Source organism: Bidens hawaiensis, unplaced genomic scaffold (assembly GCF_021521415.1).
Source record: "Bidens hawaiensis isolate Kalapana, Puna unplaced genomic scaffold, B.hawaiensis_p1.1 tig00000780_1, whole genome shotgun sequence".
NCBI lineage: Eukaryota > Viridiplantae > Streptophyta > Magnoliopsida > Asterales > Asteraceae > Bidens > Bidens hawaiensis.
Window position 1 is genome coordinate 2,538,345 of NW_027491045.1, and position 12,166 is coordinate 2,550,510.

Consider the following 12,166-nt stretch of genomic DNA (forward strand, 5'->3'; position numbering starts at 1 on the left):
AACCGGCGGCCCGAACTGGTTGAACCGAAAAACCGAACCGGTTTTCTAAATTTTTTTTTCCAGCCCTACTCGTCATTTGACCAAAGTTGTTCGACCGATCCAACCGGTGAACCAGTTTACCGTCTATTTTAATATCTGATCTGGTTATGAAAACATTGCTTCCGTCGGATCATACATAATTTTTAGGCTCGTTTGGTTTATATTCAAACCATGGTCAAAATAGGCTATTTTGGTAAATTTCTAATATATTATTATTATTATTATTATTATTATTATTATTATCTTCCCTACATATGTTCATTCACCCATAAACCCTCATAACCCTAATTCCCAAAACATTCCGATCGCCGGAAAATTAACCCAATTCCGTAATGGCAACCGACGGGTACCTATACGAAACCCTATCTCCTCTATCATCCACCGCAGCCGTCTCATGTCCACCACCAACAACCTCAACGCCGTTGCCGGAACCTGACAACGAAGATTACCTAGTCCTTCGTAATCACATTCCAATAACCACAATCTCAACGCCGTTGCCGGAAACTGACGCTCCTGAATTCTTCTCTCTTGACGTTGTTAACGACTACGGAGATGATTACAGTACGCGTACGCCGCCGTTGAAACGGTCAAAATTGGCTACGCCGGTAGTGGATGAAGAGCCGAAGAGGTTGCTTGAAGCTGGATGGTTTCGGGCTAATTGTAGGTTTAAAAGCCCCATGCTTCAGCTTCATAAAGGTGTGCTAATTGTGTGTATTATATGTTTTTATTTGATTTATTAGGTTAGGGTTATTAAAATTGGAATTTAATTTGATATGTTTTGATTGAGTGATTCCATGGTTAAAAGTTTGGTATGATGAGTTTGGTACTGGACCGCATTGTACCGAAATATACGGTTTCCGAAAACGAGTGAAACCATATTCCAAATAATATCTATGCAGTTATTGTGGTAAAAATTTGGATATCGGTCAAGGACTGATATTTGAGATATGGGTTATTGCAGTGGGATCTTGGTAATTTTAACATCATGTGGAATTTTTTATATAGCAATTTAGCACTGAAGTATACTTTCCTACCATTAACAATTTAACGTTTTGCAAATTGAAAAACGCTAACAATTGTAGCAAGTAGAAACTGATTAAGACTTAAAACACTAATATTAAACATTTAACTGGAGGAACTTAGATGAAAGGTACTGATATCGGGAAAAATCAGTGATATAGATATTATAGGTGCTAGTATTTCACATGGGGACCGATAACCGATATAGCACCGATATTTACTGCATAGGATATCATTGAAAGTACCGAAACCAGAGGGTTCCATTACCAAAAACATGGAAAACAAGTACTGATACCGATTGTGTTTGGCGGTATTGGTTTAATACGGTACCGGTATTATGCAAAAAATTCTCATCCCTATTTGTTGTGATTTAATCTAATTAGAAGTCAATTTTGATTAGGTGTTTCAAATTGAATGTTAAGATATATAAAACCTTTTTTTTACTGAGAAGTGTTTGTATGATGTTATGATATCAAGCTATTTCTTTTGATTGCAGAAATATTGGATTTCTGTGATTTTCTATCTCCAACTGCTGAAGAGCAAGTGTCACGAAACGCAGCTGTTGAAGGTGTTTCAGATGTTATTAAGTATATCTGGCCTAACTGCAAGGTATGTTTTAAAAGAAGAGTTACAAAATGGTATTGACTTTTGATAAATGCTAGAAAGATGCATGATATGATGGTTTGTATTTGGTTGCAGGTGGAAGTATTTGGTTCATTCAAGACCGGTTTGTTCCTGCCAAGCAGCGATGTTGATGTGAGAATTATATTGTTTTTATATCTTATTATTTATAATAGGATGTTATTAGAGAACTTATGGCTGTTGGCTGAACTGTAGATGGTGATATTAGAATCGCGTATTAGAACGCCTCAGATGGGCTTATATGCTCTTTCAAGGGCTTTGTCACAGAAAGGTGTTGCAAAAAAGATTCAGGTACTTTTTTAATATATGGTAAATTTACATCATTGTTTCGATAGTTCCATTAAATATTTGTCTAATTCATATGTTTGGATGTATGTATATATATATATATATATGTTGTAAAATATATCAGGTGATTGCCAAGGCTCGTGTGCCAATCATTAAGTTTGTGGAGAAACGAAGTGGTATCTCATTTGATGTAAGGTTAGACATTTCAAATATTTTGTTTTGCTAAAAATGATAACTTTGAGTATTATCAGTTTTTCTTGAATATATATATTCCTTCCAACAGTTTTGATATGGAAAATGGTCCAAAAGCTGCTGAGTATATACAGGTTTGTTTTATATATCTGAAAACAGAGGAACAATTTCCTTTGATGAGAAAATAATTTTAAAGTTAAGGAAATTTATATTAATATAATAGTTTTTAATATTTTTTTCCAGGATGCTATATCTAAATGGCCCCCTTTAAGGCCGCTGTGTTTAATCTTGAAAGTGTTTCTACAACAACGTGAGTTAAACGAGGTGTGTGACACTTCTCAACTTGTCTGTCTCAATTTTAGTAATGTTTTTTTAATGATAAATGTATCAACCATTTGTTATCATTTCAGGTGTATTCTGGTGGGATCGGGTCCTATGCACTCCTAGCTATGTTAATAGCAATGCTGCGGGTACTTACTATATGCACTTACCACATGGGTACTCGTTTTTTAAATCACGGGTTCCATGCTTTTTATCATCAAGAATAAAGAGGCATTATATACGATCTGTTATCATAGAAGTTGATTAAAAAGTTATTGTAACTTAAGTTACTTTTCTGTATTTTGGTTTCTGATGGAATTCTTGTTATTTTTGCTCTATTTGATTATTATAGAATTCAATGGGTACCCATGCTTCTGCAGAACATAATCTTGGAGTCCTTCTGGTATTTGTCTCTTTAAACTGTTGTATTTGCGTGCTCTTAACGTTATGTGGAGATCTTTCTGTTTTTTTAGTAATAATAATGTTTTATGTTTTGGAAATAGGTAACTTTCTTTGATATGTATGGGCGTAAGTTAAACAGTTCAGATGTTGGTGTATCTTGCGATGGAGGCACGTTTTTCTCTAAAAAGAGCAAAGGGTAATATAGGAATTTGAAACAATTATGATTATTTCGATGTACTTCAGTTCATATATTTGTTGATTTTTAATTCGTTTTTTCTTTTGGACTTTCAGTTTTTTAAATGCAAACAGACGGTCACTGCTTTCTATCCAGGATCCACAGGTAACTTGTTTTTCTAGTTTTGCATTTTATGAAGTTATGATTATGAAAATATATAAATAATTTCCGTTTTTTTGTGTTTCATGATAGGATCCGGATAATGATATAGGGAAAAATTCCTTCAACTATTTCCAGGTTAGTCAATTGACCCTTTGGCGTTGACCTAAAGTGTCTGTACAAGTGAAATGCCTAAAATACCCTTGTGTATTCGGTTGGTGCAGATCAAGTCTGCATTTGGAATGGCATGCTCGACTCTCACAGACAATAAACTTATTATGAGCCTGGGTCCGAACCTAAGCATCCTTGGTACCATTATAAGACCAGATAAAGTATTATTGGAACGAAAAGGCGGTTTAAACGGTGACGTGACATTCACTAACCTACTTCCGGGAGCAGGAGAACCATTGCAAAAAGATTTTGGTGAACACGAGGGGCTTTTTTGTAATTGGAATGTGGCTGAGGAAGAACCGTTTTCACGTGGAAATGATGGTGGTGATGATGGTGCTGGTAAAGAGTCTGGTAAAAAGTCAAAGAAAGCGGTCAAGAAGAGGACGGTCAAAGTTAAAAAGGCGGTTACTATCAAGAAAAGGAAGAGAACATCAGCAGATACATAGAGGTTATATACTTCCAAGAAATCTTGGTCAGTTTTGTTGATGATTGTTGTAGACTATTGATCCTCGAGGACGATAGATATAACGGTAGTTTTTATGTTTTGTTAGAATTAAGGTTATTCTTTTCTTGTACCTTAAATTATGATTGATGCGGTCGACTAATATTAAATTTTGACAGTTTTTGTGTTTGGTATAAAATCTATGTTAATTTTGTTTGGAATGTTTTATTCTATATATTAGATTCTTTAATATATTCCAAGTATATGGATGGAAGAGCCAAGAATTCAAATAGTTAATACCAAGAGTTTGTTGAATGTTTGATTTAGTTAGATATGTGATTGGTAATTAGCTATTGTACATGCATATTTTTGTGTCATCTTTATGCCTTATAAAGGTTATTTTAACCTTAGATATCTTGTTATTACATAAATAGGAAGTGTCATGGGGTTGGTGGTTTAGCGGCAAACACAGTATCTAGATCTTTTAGTGCAAAAGTAGTGCCGAGTCAATGGATGGCCTTATGATTTATGAAGAGATATGGTGGCCCAAGCACCATACGAATCAAAATACGGTTCAACCCGTTAAACCTGCCAAAGATCGTGTCCACACGTCGCATGAGGAGGCAGTTTAAATATCGTTTCATGTGTCATCAGATATATGTCTCGATACGCATGATAAATTTTGAACCAATCAAATACAAGGTCACCATCAAAGGCGGTTACTCTTAACAAAATTTAATGTCACGTGATAAAATTTTGGACCAATCAAATACAAGAGGTCACCAGTAAAGGTGGTTACTCTCAACAGAATGGACCTCACTCAATGAGAGTGACGTTTACCAACATCAACTATAAATATAAGGTATCTGATGAAAGTAAGGTCATCTACACACACAACACTTTACTTTCACTTATGCTCTCAGATCGCTTTATTGATTCTTGCGTCGGAGGTTGGTCACTGTGAGAACCCCTTCATGTGGCGAGACTTTAACGGTGATCGGTTTTACAGGTGAACCCCTTCATGTGGCGAGACTTTCAACGGTGATCGGTTTTGCAAGTCAGAAGCTCTTCGCTGGATGCATATCTCCCCATCTCCGGTACAATTCCAAGCCAGATAGCTTATTCCTATAGCTAATTTGGTTTGGTAGTTTTCCATCAAAGTATACAAAGGACCTTTGAAAGGTTTTAAAACCATGCCCTAGATGTTTCTTCAAGGCCAAAAGAGACCGATAAAGTGCGTTGTACATGGTATTTAAGGGTACAATTGCGGCCATAACGAATTAATAAGTATATAACAGATTCGCAAGTGTGGTCACACATGCAATGAGTTTTAATTTTTGAATTAGAAAGTAGGTTATAAACGGGATTCAAACAAACCTGCAAACACATTTAACTAAAAAGGCCGGGTTCAGGTTGACAAGTTCACGTGTTAACCCGTCTGTTTCTTTTATAGATGTCTGTATATGTAATAACTTAAAATGGTTTAAGTATTTTATTATCAAATCTAAAACTAAAAAAAAAATTTGAAATCAAGTTTTATAATTTAAATGTAACTGCTTTATATAAATCTTTATTTTTTATTATAAATTTGTAAATGAGAGTATTAACATGCAAAAGTAAAAAAATATCAAATCATACAAGACGTGTTGTGTTCATGTCAACCCTCGAATAACCATGACACGATACAATTCATGGGTTCGGATCACATATTCAAAAGTGACACCAACGCCACCAAAATATAGATTTAGTTATAAACTAAGGCCACCAAAATACTTCATAAAAGCCATAATAGCGTTAATAGATGTCTTCAAACAAACATAACAAACATAGTCACATAGATGCTCACAAACAAAAATAAGTTCTGAAATTTAGCAAAGTTTATCTAAGATGCTAGTTATAAATAAGCGACATACTCAGCCCTGCTTGTTAAAACTTAAACGTTTCGGATTGATGACATCAATCCTAATAGACATCACCTGCCCATCTTCTTCTTCGGTCCAATTTATCGCATCCCTCTCTAGTAGTTTGCGTATCTGCATACATTCACACAAAATACACATAAATAATGGAAAAGCAATACAACCAAAATAGATGATTCGTGCAAGTGGAATTAACAAGAATCATAGAATTCTTACCAGACGTTTACGTTTGTTCTTGACATCATTGGCCCCAACCATGACTTTAAGATAATGAATGGCTGCACCAAACAGATAATTGATTTAAGCTTACTAAAAATATGAATAAAGTTATAACAAAAATGACGACTTACATGGAATGCCAGACATAGATTTCAATTGAGTTTTCAATAGATGTATCGCGTCCTTTGGATCATAGTCGTTTAGATTGATGGAAATCGCTTCTCCATCATCACTACAACCAAAATCATAAAATCACTTTCAAATTTTACATTTCCACCCAGTTAGGGCTGTCACTTTTAACCAAAACCCAACCCGAGAAAACACGTACCCAAACCCGAACTAACCCGAACCGAAGTAATTCGGGTTGGTTCTCGGGTTTGATTTATAAGTTTCGGGTCAACCTAAATAAACTTTTAGTTTCGAAATTAAATATATTTATAGGTATAATATGCTTAGTCTTAGCCACTAGCGTTATCAGAATCTGGTCCTAATCGATAGTTGTTATTACAACTATTATAGATCGATTGCTTATTGTTAATTTATGGTTTTTGTTTATTACTAATAGCAACCGTAATCGAACAACCAAATCACGCTCGATTGAAGACGATTATGGTTCGAGTTAGATTAATTTACTCTTCTTTTGGATTATTTTATCAAGCTATGTTGGTTTATTATTTGCTTACGAGCAAAGAATAATATGTTGTTTTAATTTTCTCATTGTAGTTTTTATTTTTTTTTTTGTTTTATGTTTTGTTTTCTAGGATACTCGAAGCTCGATTAACCCAACCCGAAAAAACCCGAACCCAAATTACCTGAACCCGAAAAACCCGTGAGAGATTCGGGTTGGGTTTCGGGTCAAGATTTAAAACTTTGAAACCCGAAGAACCCGAATAACACCCCTACACCCAGTAAGTATTTAAACCGCCTTTTGCTTTTTTATCAATAAGTAATTCAAATATAATCTATAAACCTGTTTTGCGTGAGTAATTTGGTAGATTTTTCATCTGCCTCACTAGCCTTAGCCATGTAACAGTGTCCCTGCATAGCCAAAAATATTTCAACCAAACAAGTAAACGTAAAAAAAACGTTTTTGCTTTTAAATAATTAACTTTGAAAACAATATAACTCCTCAAAAAACAGAAAATTCCAACCTGTTCAACGAGCCTATGTGAACGCTCATCGTCACCCTTTGCATATGCATCAGCAGCCTGTTGTCACATATGACCGATCATAAATGCAATATACAATACAAAAACTGAAATATGTAGATAATATGGTAGTATCCCGCTTACGGCTCTATAATACTGTTTCATTGTAATCCAGTGTTCCATCGTAGCTTCCCTTAAGGTCTCATAGTTATCCTCAACCTCTTCATTACCTATTCATCAAACAGCAAGCATAAAGATTATATTTAACTGTCGAAACTATTAATACGAATAACATTTTGAAATTATATGTAAATATGTCGTACCATTCTCATTAACTTCCTTCTTTACTATAGGAGTTTTAAGCTCTACAGTCGTGTCTTCTAGAGGTGCAGTTACCAGACCATATTTTCTAGTCCTAGGTTGCCTTTTTGGACGGACTGTTTCGGGTGCCACTTCAGATATTTCAGGACCATTTCCTTCTTTACTATAGGAGTTTTAAGCTCTACAGTCGTGTCTTCTAGAGGCGCAGTTACCAGACCATATTTTCTAGTCCTAGGTTGCCTTTTTGGACGGACTGTTTCGGGTGCCACTTCAGATATTTCAGGACCATTTCCTTCTTTACTATAGGAGTTTTAAGCTCTACAGTCATGTCTTCTAGAGGCGCAGTTACCAGACCATATTTTCTAGTCCTAGGTTGCCTTTTTGGACGGACTGTTTCGGGTGCCACTTCAGATATTTCAGGACCATGAAACAGGTTGGTCAAGATTTCTTTTTGAAGATTTAATCTGTGAAAGAAATACGATTCACATTTTAGTTAACTTGAAATGCTTAAAAAGAAGCCGAAAGTGGAAGCTAAAAATTAACCTTCTGGATGGATCACTGAGCTGTACATTCTCTTCAAAGTTAACGCTCAGGTCTTCATGAGCATCCGTAGACTTGTTCATACAAAGACGAAACAACGTAAGAATATGAGTTGGTAATGATGTTATAACTAAATAAATCATGCTGTTAGATTCCTTTTGATATATCTTACTGTTTGGTCAACAGAGCTTGATGTACCACTTCCCAAATCCACATTGGGAGCTGACATGTTCATCAGTCTCTCCATAGTCTGCAACAAGTAAAATAATAAAACAAGAATGTTGATTCACAAACAAAGAATATAAACATTGAACCAAAACTGATATACATGGAAATAATAGAGAAAACGTACCTCTTGGACATCATAGCCACAACCACCTGCAATATCAATATGCACCCATTAGCATATTAACAAATGAAGCTTATAATAGAAATATGAATGACTAAGTTCTTACCAAGAACTCCTCTAATGTCATCAATGTCTAAATTAAAACCATCTCCAAGCATCTCATACAAAAACGAGACCGTATCCGCATTAACAGTTTCAGTTGGTACATTCTTAACAGTTTGTGGTTTCTCAACCCATATTTGAGAAGCAGGAATCTCATTTGAAAACAACTTCACTGGTTTTGTAGTTTCACCAGTTCTATTAGTTTTAGCCTTAATTCTCCCATAATCAGCACCTATTATACCAGAAACTGTACCCAATGTTGCACCAGATGTTCTTGGTTTATATCTGGAATGAGCTGTTGCAGGTTCATTAGTTAAACCTCTTGGTCTTGCAAGGCCAGCACCATTTGTTCCAGAAACTTTACCCACTGTTGCACCGACTGATGGTGCAGGTGCTCTAGTAAAACCATCTGTTGGAACGTGTGTATCACTTTGGGAAGAGCTTCCAAGCATAGTGTACAAAATCTCACTCGCTTTGTGTACATCATAGCCCGCTTGGCTATAGGCAGATGCCATGTCTTCAGGGGATATCATTGAACCAAAAGCTTTAATCAGAAACTCTAGGTTCTTATCGTCGGTATTGGAAAGGTTTAAGTTCGAGGGTAGTCCTTTAATTATCGTCCTTATGCACACAAAAATGAACAAACATCGTCACTAACAGTTAAAGAAAACATAAAATCAAAATCTCCTGCTTGAATAAGAAAAAACAAGAGCAAAAAAAACTTATACTTTAAGAACACTTATAAAAACACTCACATTTTACAATCAACTTTAACTTGTGGTAAAATTCACACAATAAAAACTCTGATTAAATGTAATTTATATATGTTTATATCAATTTGAGTATTCAACACCTACTACTGCTCATCCACTTATTATATTCCCTTGAAAACTCCTACTTGATTAACTTTAATTTATTTATGTTTATCTTAAACCGTGTATTCCACACTGATTACTGCTCATCAATTTATTATTATTCTCTTTATAATCTCTAACTTGGGACTCAAAAAGACGATCCTCAACCCTAAAATTTTGAATCGGATGATACAGAGCCACAAGATCGTCTTACACTTAAGCAAAAAAACAAACACAAAAAACAGCAATAGAGTAGTAAAGTAACCTAGAGCAAAATACACTAACAGTTAACAAAAATATAACTTCAAAAATTCTACTAAACTGTTAAGAAAAGATATGACTTCGACATGACAAAACCAAGAGTAGAAAAACTTATATTACACTTTATGAACAGTCAAACACCAACAAAAACACTCACATTTTACAATCCACTTTATCTTGTAGTTAAATTCACATTTCACACAATAAGAACTCTAATTAACTAAAAATTATCTATATCTATCTTTAACTGAGTAATCAGCACCTACTACTGCTCATCAATTTATTATTACTCTCTTAATATTCTCCAATTTGGGACCAATACGAACCTCAACCCCAAAACTCATCACTAACGGTTAACAAAAGCAAAATCAAGATTCAAGAGTACAAAAAACTTATATTATACTTTATGAAACACCTACAAAACACTCACATTTTACAATCCACTTTTATCTTGTGGCTAAATTCACTCAATAAAAACTCTAGGTGACTTAAAACTCATCACTAACAATTAAAAAAAGCTAAATCAAAATTCAAGAGTACAAAAAACTTATATTATACTTTATAAAACACCTACAAAACACTCACATTTTACAATCCACTTTATCTTGCAGCTACATTCACTCAATAAGAACTCTGATTAACTGTAATTTATCTATGTTTCTCTTTAACTGAGTACTCAACACCTACTACTGCTCATCAATTTATTATTATTCTCTTAATAATATCTCTAATTAATTATCAGTAACCTGGGGCATAATCATCATCACAAATCAATGTACACTACAATTACAGTAAACTAAACACGATCGAGGAAGCATAAACGAAGTACAATCGATAAATAAACAAACTTATGTTTATCGTAACCTGAGTATCAACACTCAACACCTACTACTGCTCATCATTTTCTTATAATAATAATAATAATATTTATAATGATATCAACAAACAAAAGCTGTACACAAACCATAAAATTAGTAACCTAAGGCAAAATCAGCATATTAAATCAATGTACACTACAATTACAGTAAATTAAGCTCGATCGGTGAAGCATAAACGAAGTACAATCGATAAATAAACAAACCGATAATGTTTCATGATACTATGTTTATCTTCACCTGAGTATTCAACACTCAACACCCACTACTGCTCATCATTTTCTTATATTACTATTATTATAATAATAATAATTATTATTATTATCATTATTATTATTATTATTATTATTATTATCTCACGCACAAAAGCCGTACATCAACCCTAAAATTAGTAACCTAGGGCAAAATCATCATCACAAATCAATGTACACAACAATTACAGCAAATTAAACACGATCGATGAAGCATAAACGAAGTACAATCGATAAATAAACAAACCGATAACATTTCATGGATCTATGTTTATCTTAACCAGAGTATTCATCACTCAACACCTACTACTGCTCATCAATTTCTTATATTATTATTAATACTATTCTAATGATCTCAACGAACAAAAGTCGTACATCAGCCCGAAAATAAGTAACCTAGGGCAAAATCAGCATCTCAAGTCAATGTACGATCAATAAACAAACAATTACAGTAAATAATAAACGATCGGTGAAGCGTAAACGAAGTACAATCAATACATAAACAAACTGATAACATTTCATTGATCTATGTTTATCTTAACCTGAGTATTTAACACTCAACACCTACTACTGTTCATCATTTTTTAATATTATTATTATTATTACTGTTATTATTTCAACAAACAAAAGCTGTACATCAACCCTAAAATTAGTAACCTAGGGCAAAATCAGCACATTAAATCAATGTACACTACAATTACAGTAAATTAAACAAGAATCGATGAAGCATATAAGAAGTGCGACCGATTAAACAAACCGACAACGTTTCATTGATCTATGCTTATCTTAACCTGAGTATTCATCACTCAACACCTACTACTGCTCATCACTTTCTAATATTATTATTATCATTATCATAATTATTATTAATAATATTATTATAATGATCTCTACAAACAAAAGCCGTACATCAACCCTAAAATTAGTAACCTAGGGCAAAATCAGCATATTAAATCAATGTAGACTACAATTACAGTAAATAATAAACGATCGGTGAAGCATATAAGAAGTACGATCCATAAATTAACAAACTGATAACGTTTAATTGATCTATACATACATCGCGTTAGAAATAATAATAATGCAGACGGCGTTAGTTGCAGAGTTTGCTTTACTGGTGACGATAACGGTGACGGCGACGGCTAGCGGTGGTAGTGGTGGCGGTTTGTTTATGAAGAAAGGACACACACTTCTTTCTTATTGTTGTTATTCTTCCGTGAGAAGTTTCAGAGAAATGAAGGTGATCAAAGTGTGACAAGATGGGGAGCTACCTATTTATTATTATTATTATTAGTAGTAGTATTATTTGTAATTATGATCGTTTCAGTGGGGCGTCGACGTAGCTTGTTGTTTGTTTAAGTGTATCTTTATTATAATTGGATCTTTTTATTATAATGTTATATAAATATGATTGAAATAAAAAATATATATCATTATTATTATTAATTGTATTAATTATACGAGCGTTACGATGTG

The 12,166-nt window shown here is 33.9% G+C and overlaps 2 protein-coding genes across 2 annotated transcripts; one reads left to right on the forward strand and one right to left on the reverse strand.

The window, feature by feature from the left end:
* The first annotated feature begins 256 nt into the window (after nucleotides 1–256).
* On the forward strand, nucleotides 257–4,070 carry LOC143538079 (uncharacterized). Its single transcript, XM_077031718.1, has 13 exons — nucleotides 257–735; nucleotides 1,556–1,668; nucleotides 1,759–1,815; nucleotides 1,897–1,992; nucleotides 2,114–2,184; nucleotides 2,273–2,315; nucleotides 2,425–2,505; nucleotides 2,592–2,651; nucleotides 2,855–2,905; nucleotides 3,006–3,100; nucleotides 3,196–3,244; nucleotides 3,332–3,376; nucleotides 3,463–4,070. Exons 1-13 carry the CDS (start codon nucleotides 372–374, stop codon nucleotides 3,853–3,855), a joined length of 1,518 nt encoding a protein of 505 aa, XP_076887833.1. The 5' UTR covers nucleotides 257–371; the 3' UTR covers nucleotides 3,856–4,070.
* A 1,625-nt stretch (nucleotides 4,071–5,695) lies between these two features.
* On the reverse strand, nucleotides 5,696–11,963 carry LOC143538090 (putative nuclear RNA export factor SDE5). The gene is made up of 13 exons (XM_077031724.1): nucleotides 11,751–11,963; nucleotides 8,454–9,070; nucleotides 8,351–8,376; nucleotides 8,171–8,248; nucleotides 8,002–8,072; nucleotides 7,836–7,922; nucleotides 7,461–7,561; nucleotides 7,282–7,367; nucleotides 7,141–7,197; nucleotides 6,960–7,027; nucleotides 6,121–6,221; nucleotides 5,987–6,048; nucleotides 5,696–5,884 (listed from the first exon to the last, which is right to left on the reverse strand). Coding segments are annotated over exons 1-13 (1,476 nt in total). The 5' UTR covers nucleotides 11,753–11,963; the 3' UTR covers nucleotides 5,696–5,764.
* Nucleotides 11,964–12,166: the final 203 nt, after the last annotated feature.

Excerpts from the sequence above, each read along its gene's own strand:
- LOC143538079 (XM_077031718.1), top strand. The coding sequence starts at position 372 with ATGGCAACCGACGGGTACCTATACGAAACCCTATCTCCTCTATCATCC. Across the intron at positions 1,669-1,758 it reads ATATCTGGCCTAACTGCAAG|GTGGAAGTATTTGGTTCATT; the intron begins GTATGTTTTAAA and ends ATTTGGTTGCAG. Across the intron at positions 2,652-2,854 it reads TGTTAATAGCAATGCTGCGG|AATTCAATGGGTACCCATGC; the intron begins GTACTTACTATA and ends TGATTATTATAG.
- LOC143538090 (XM_077031724.1), bottom strand. Across the intron at positions 8,073-8,170 it reads CAAGCTCTGTTGACCAAACA|TCTACGGATGCTCATGAAGA; the intron begins GTAAGATATATC and ends TGTATGAACAAG. Across the intron at positions 7,562-7,835 it reads GAAACAGTCCGTCCAAAAAG|GCAACCTAGGACTAGAAAAT; the intron begins GCAACCTAGGAC and ends CCGTCCAAAAAG.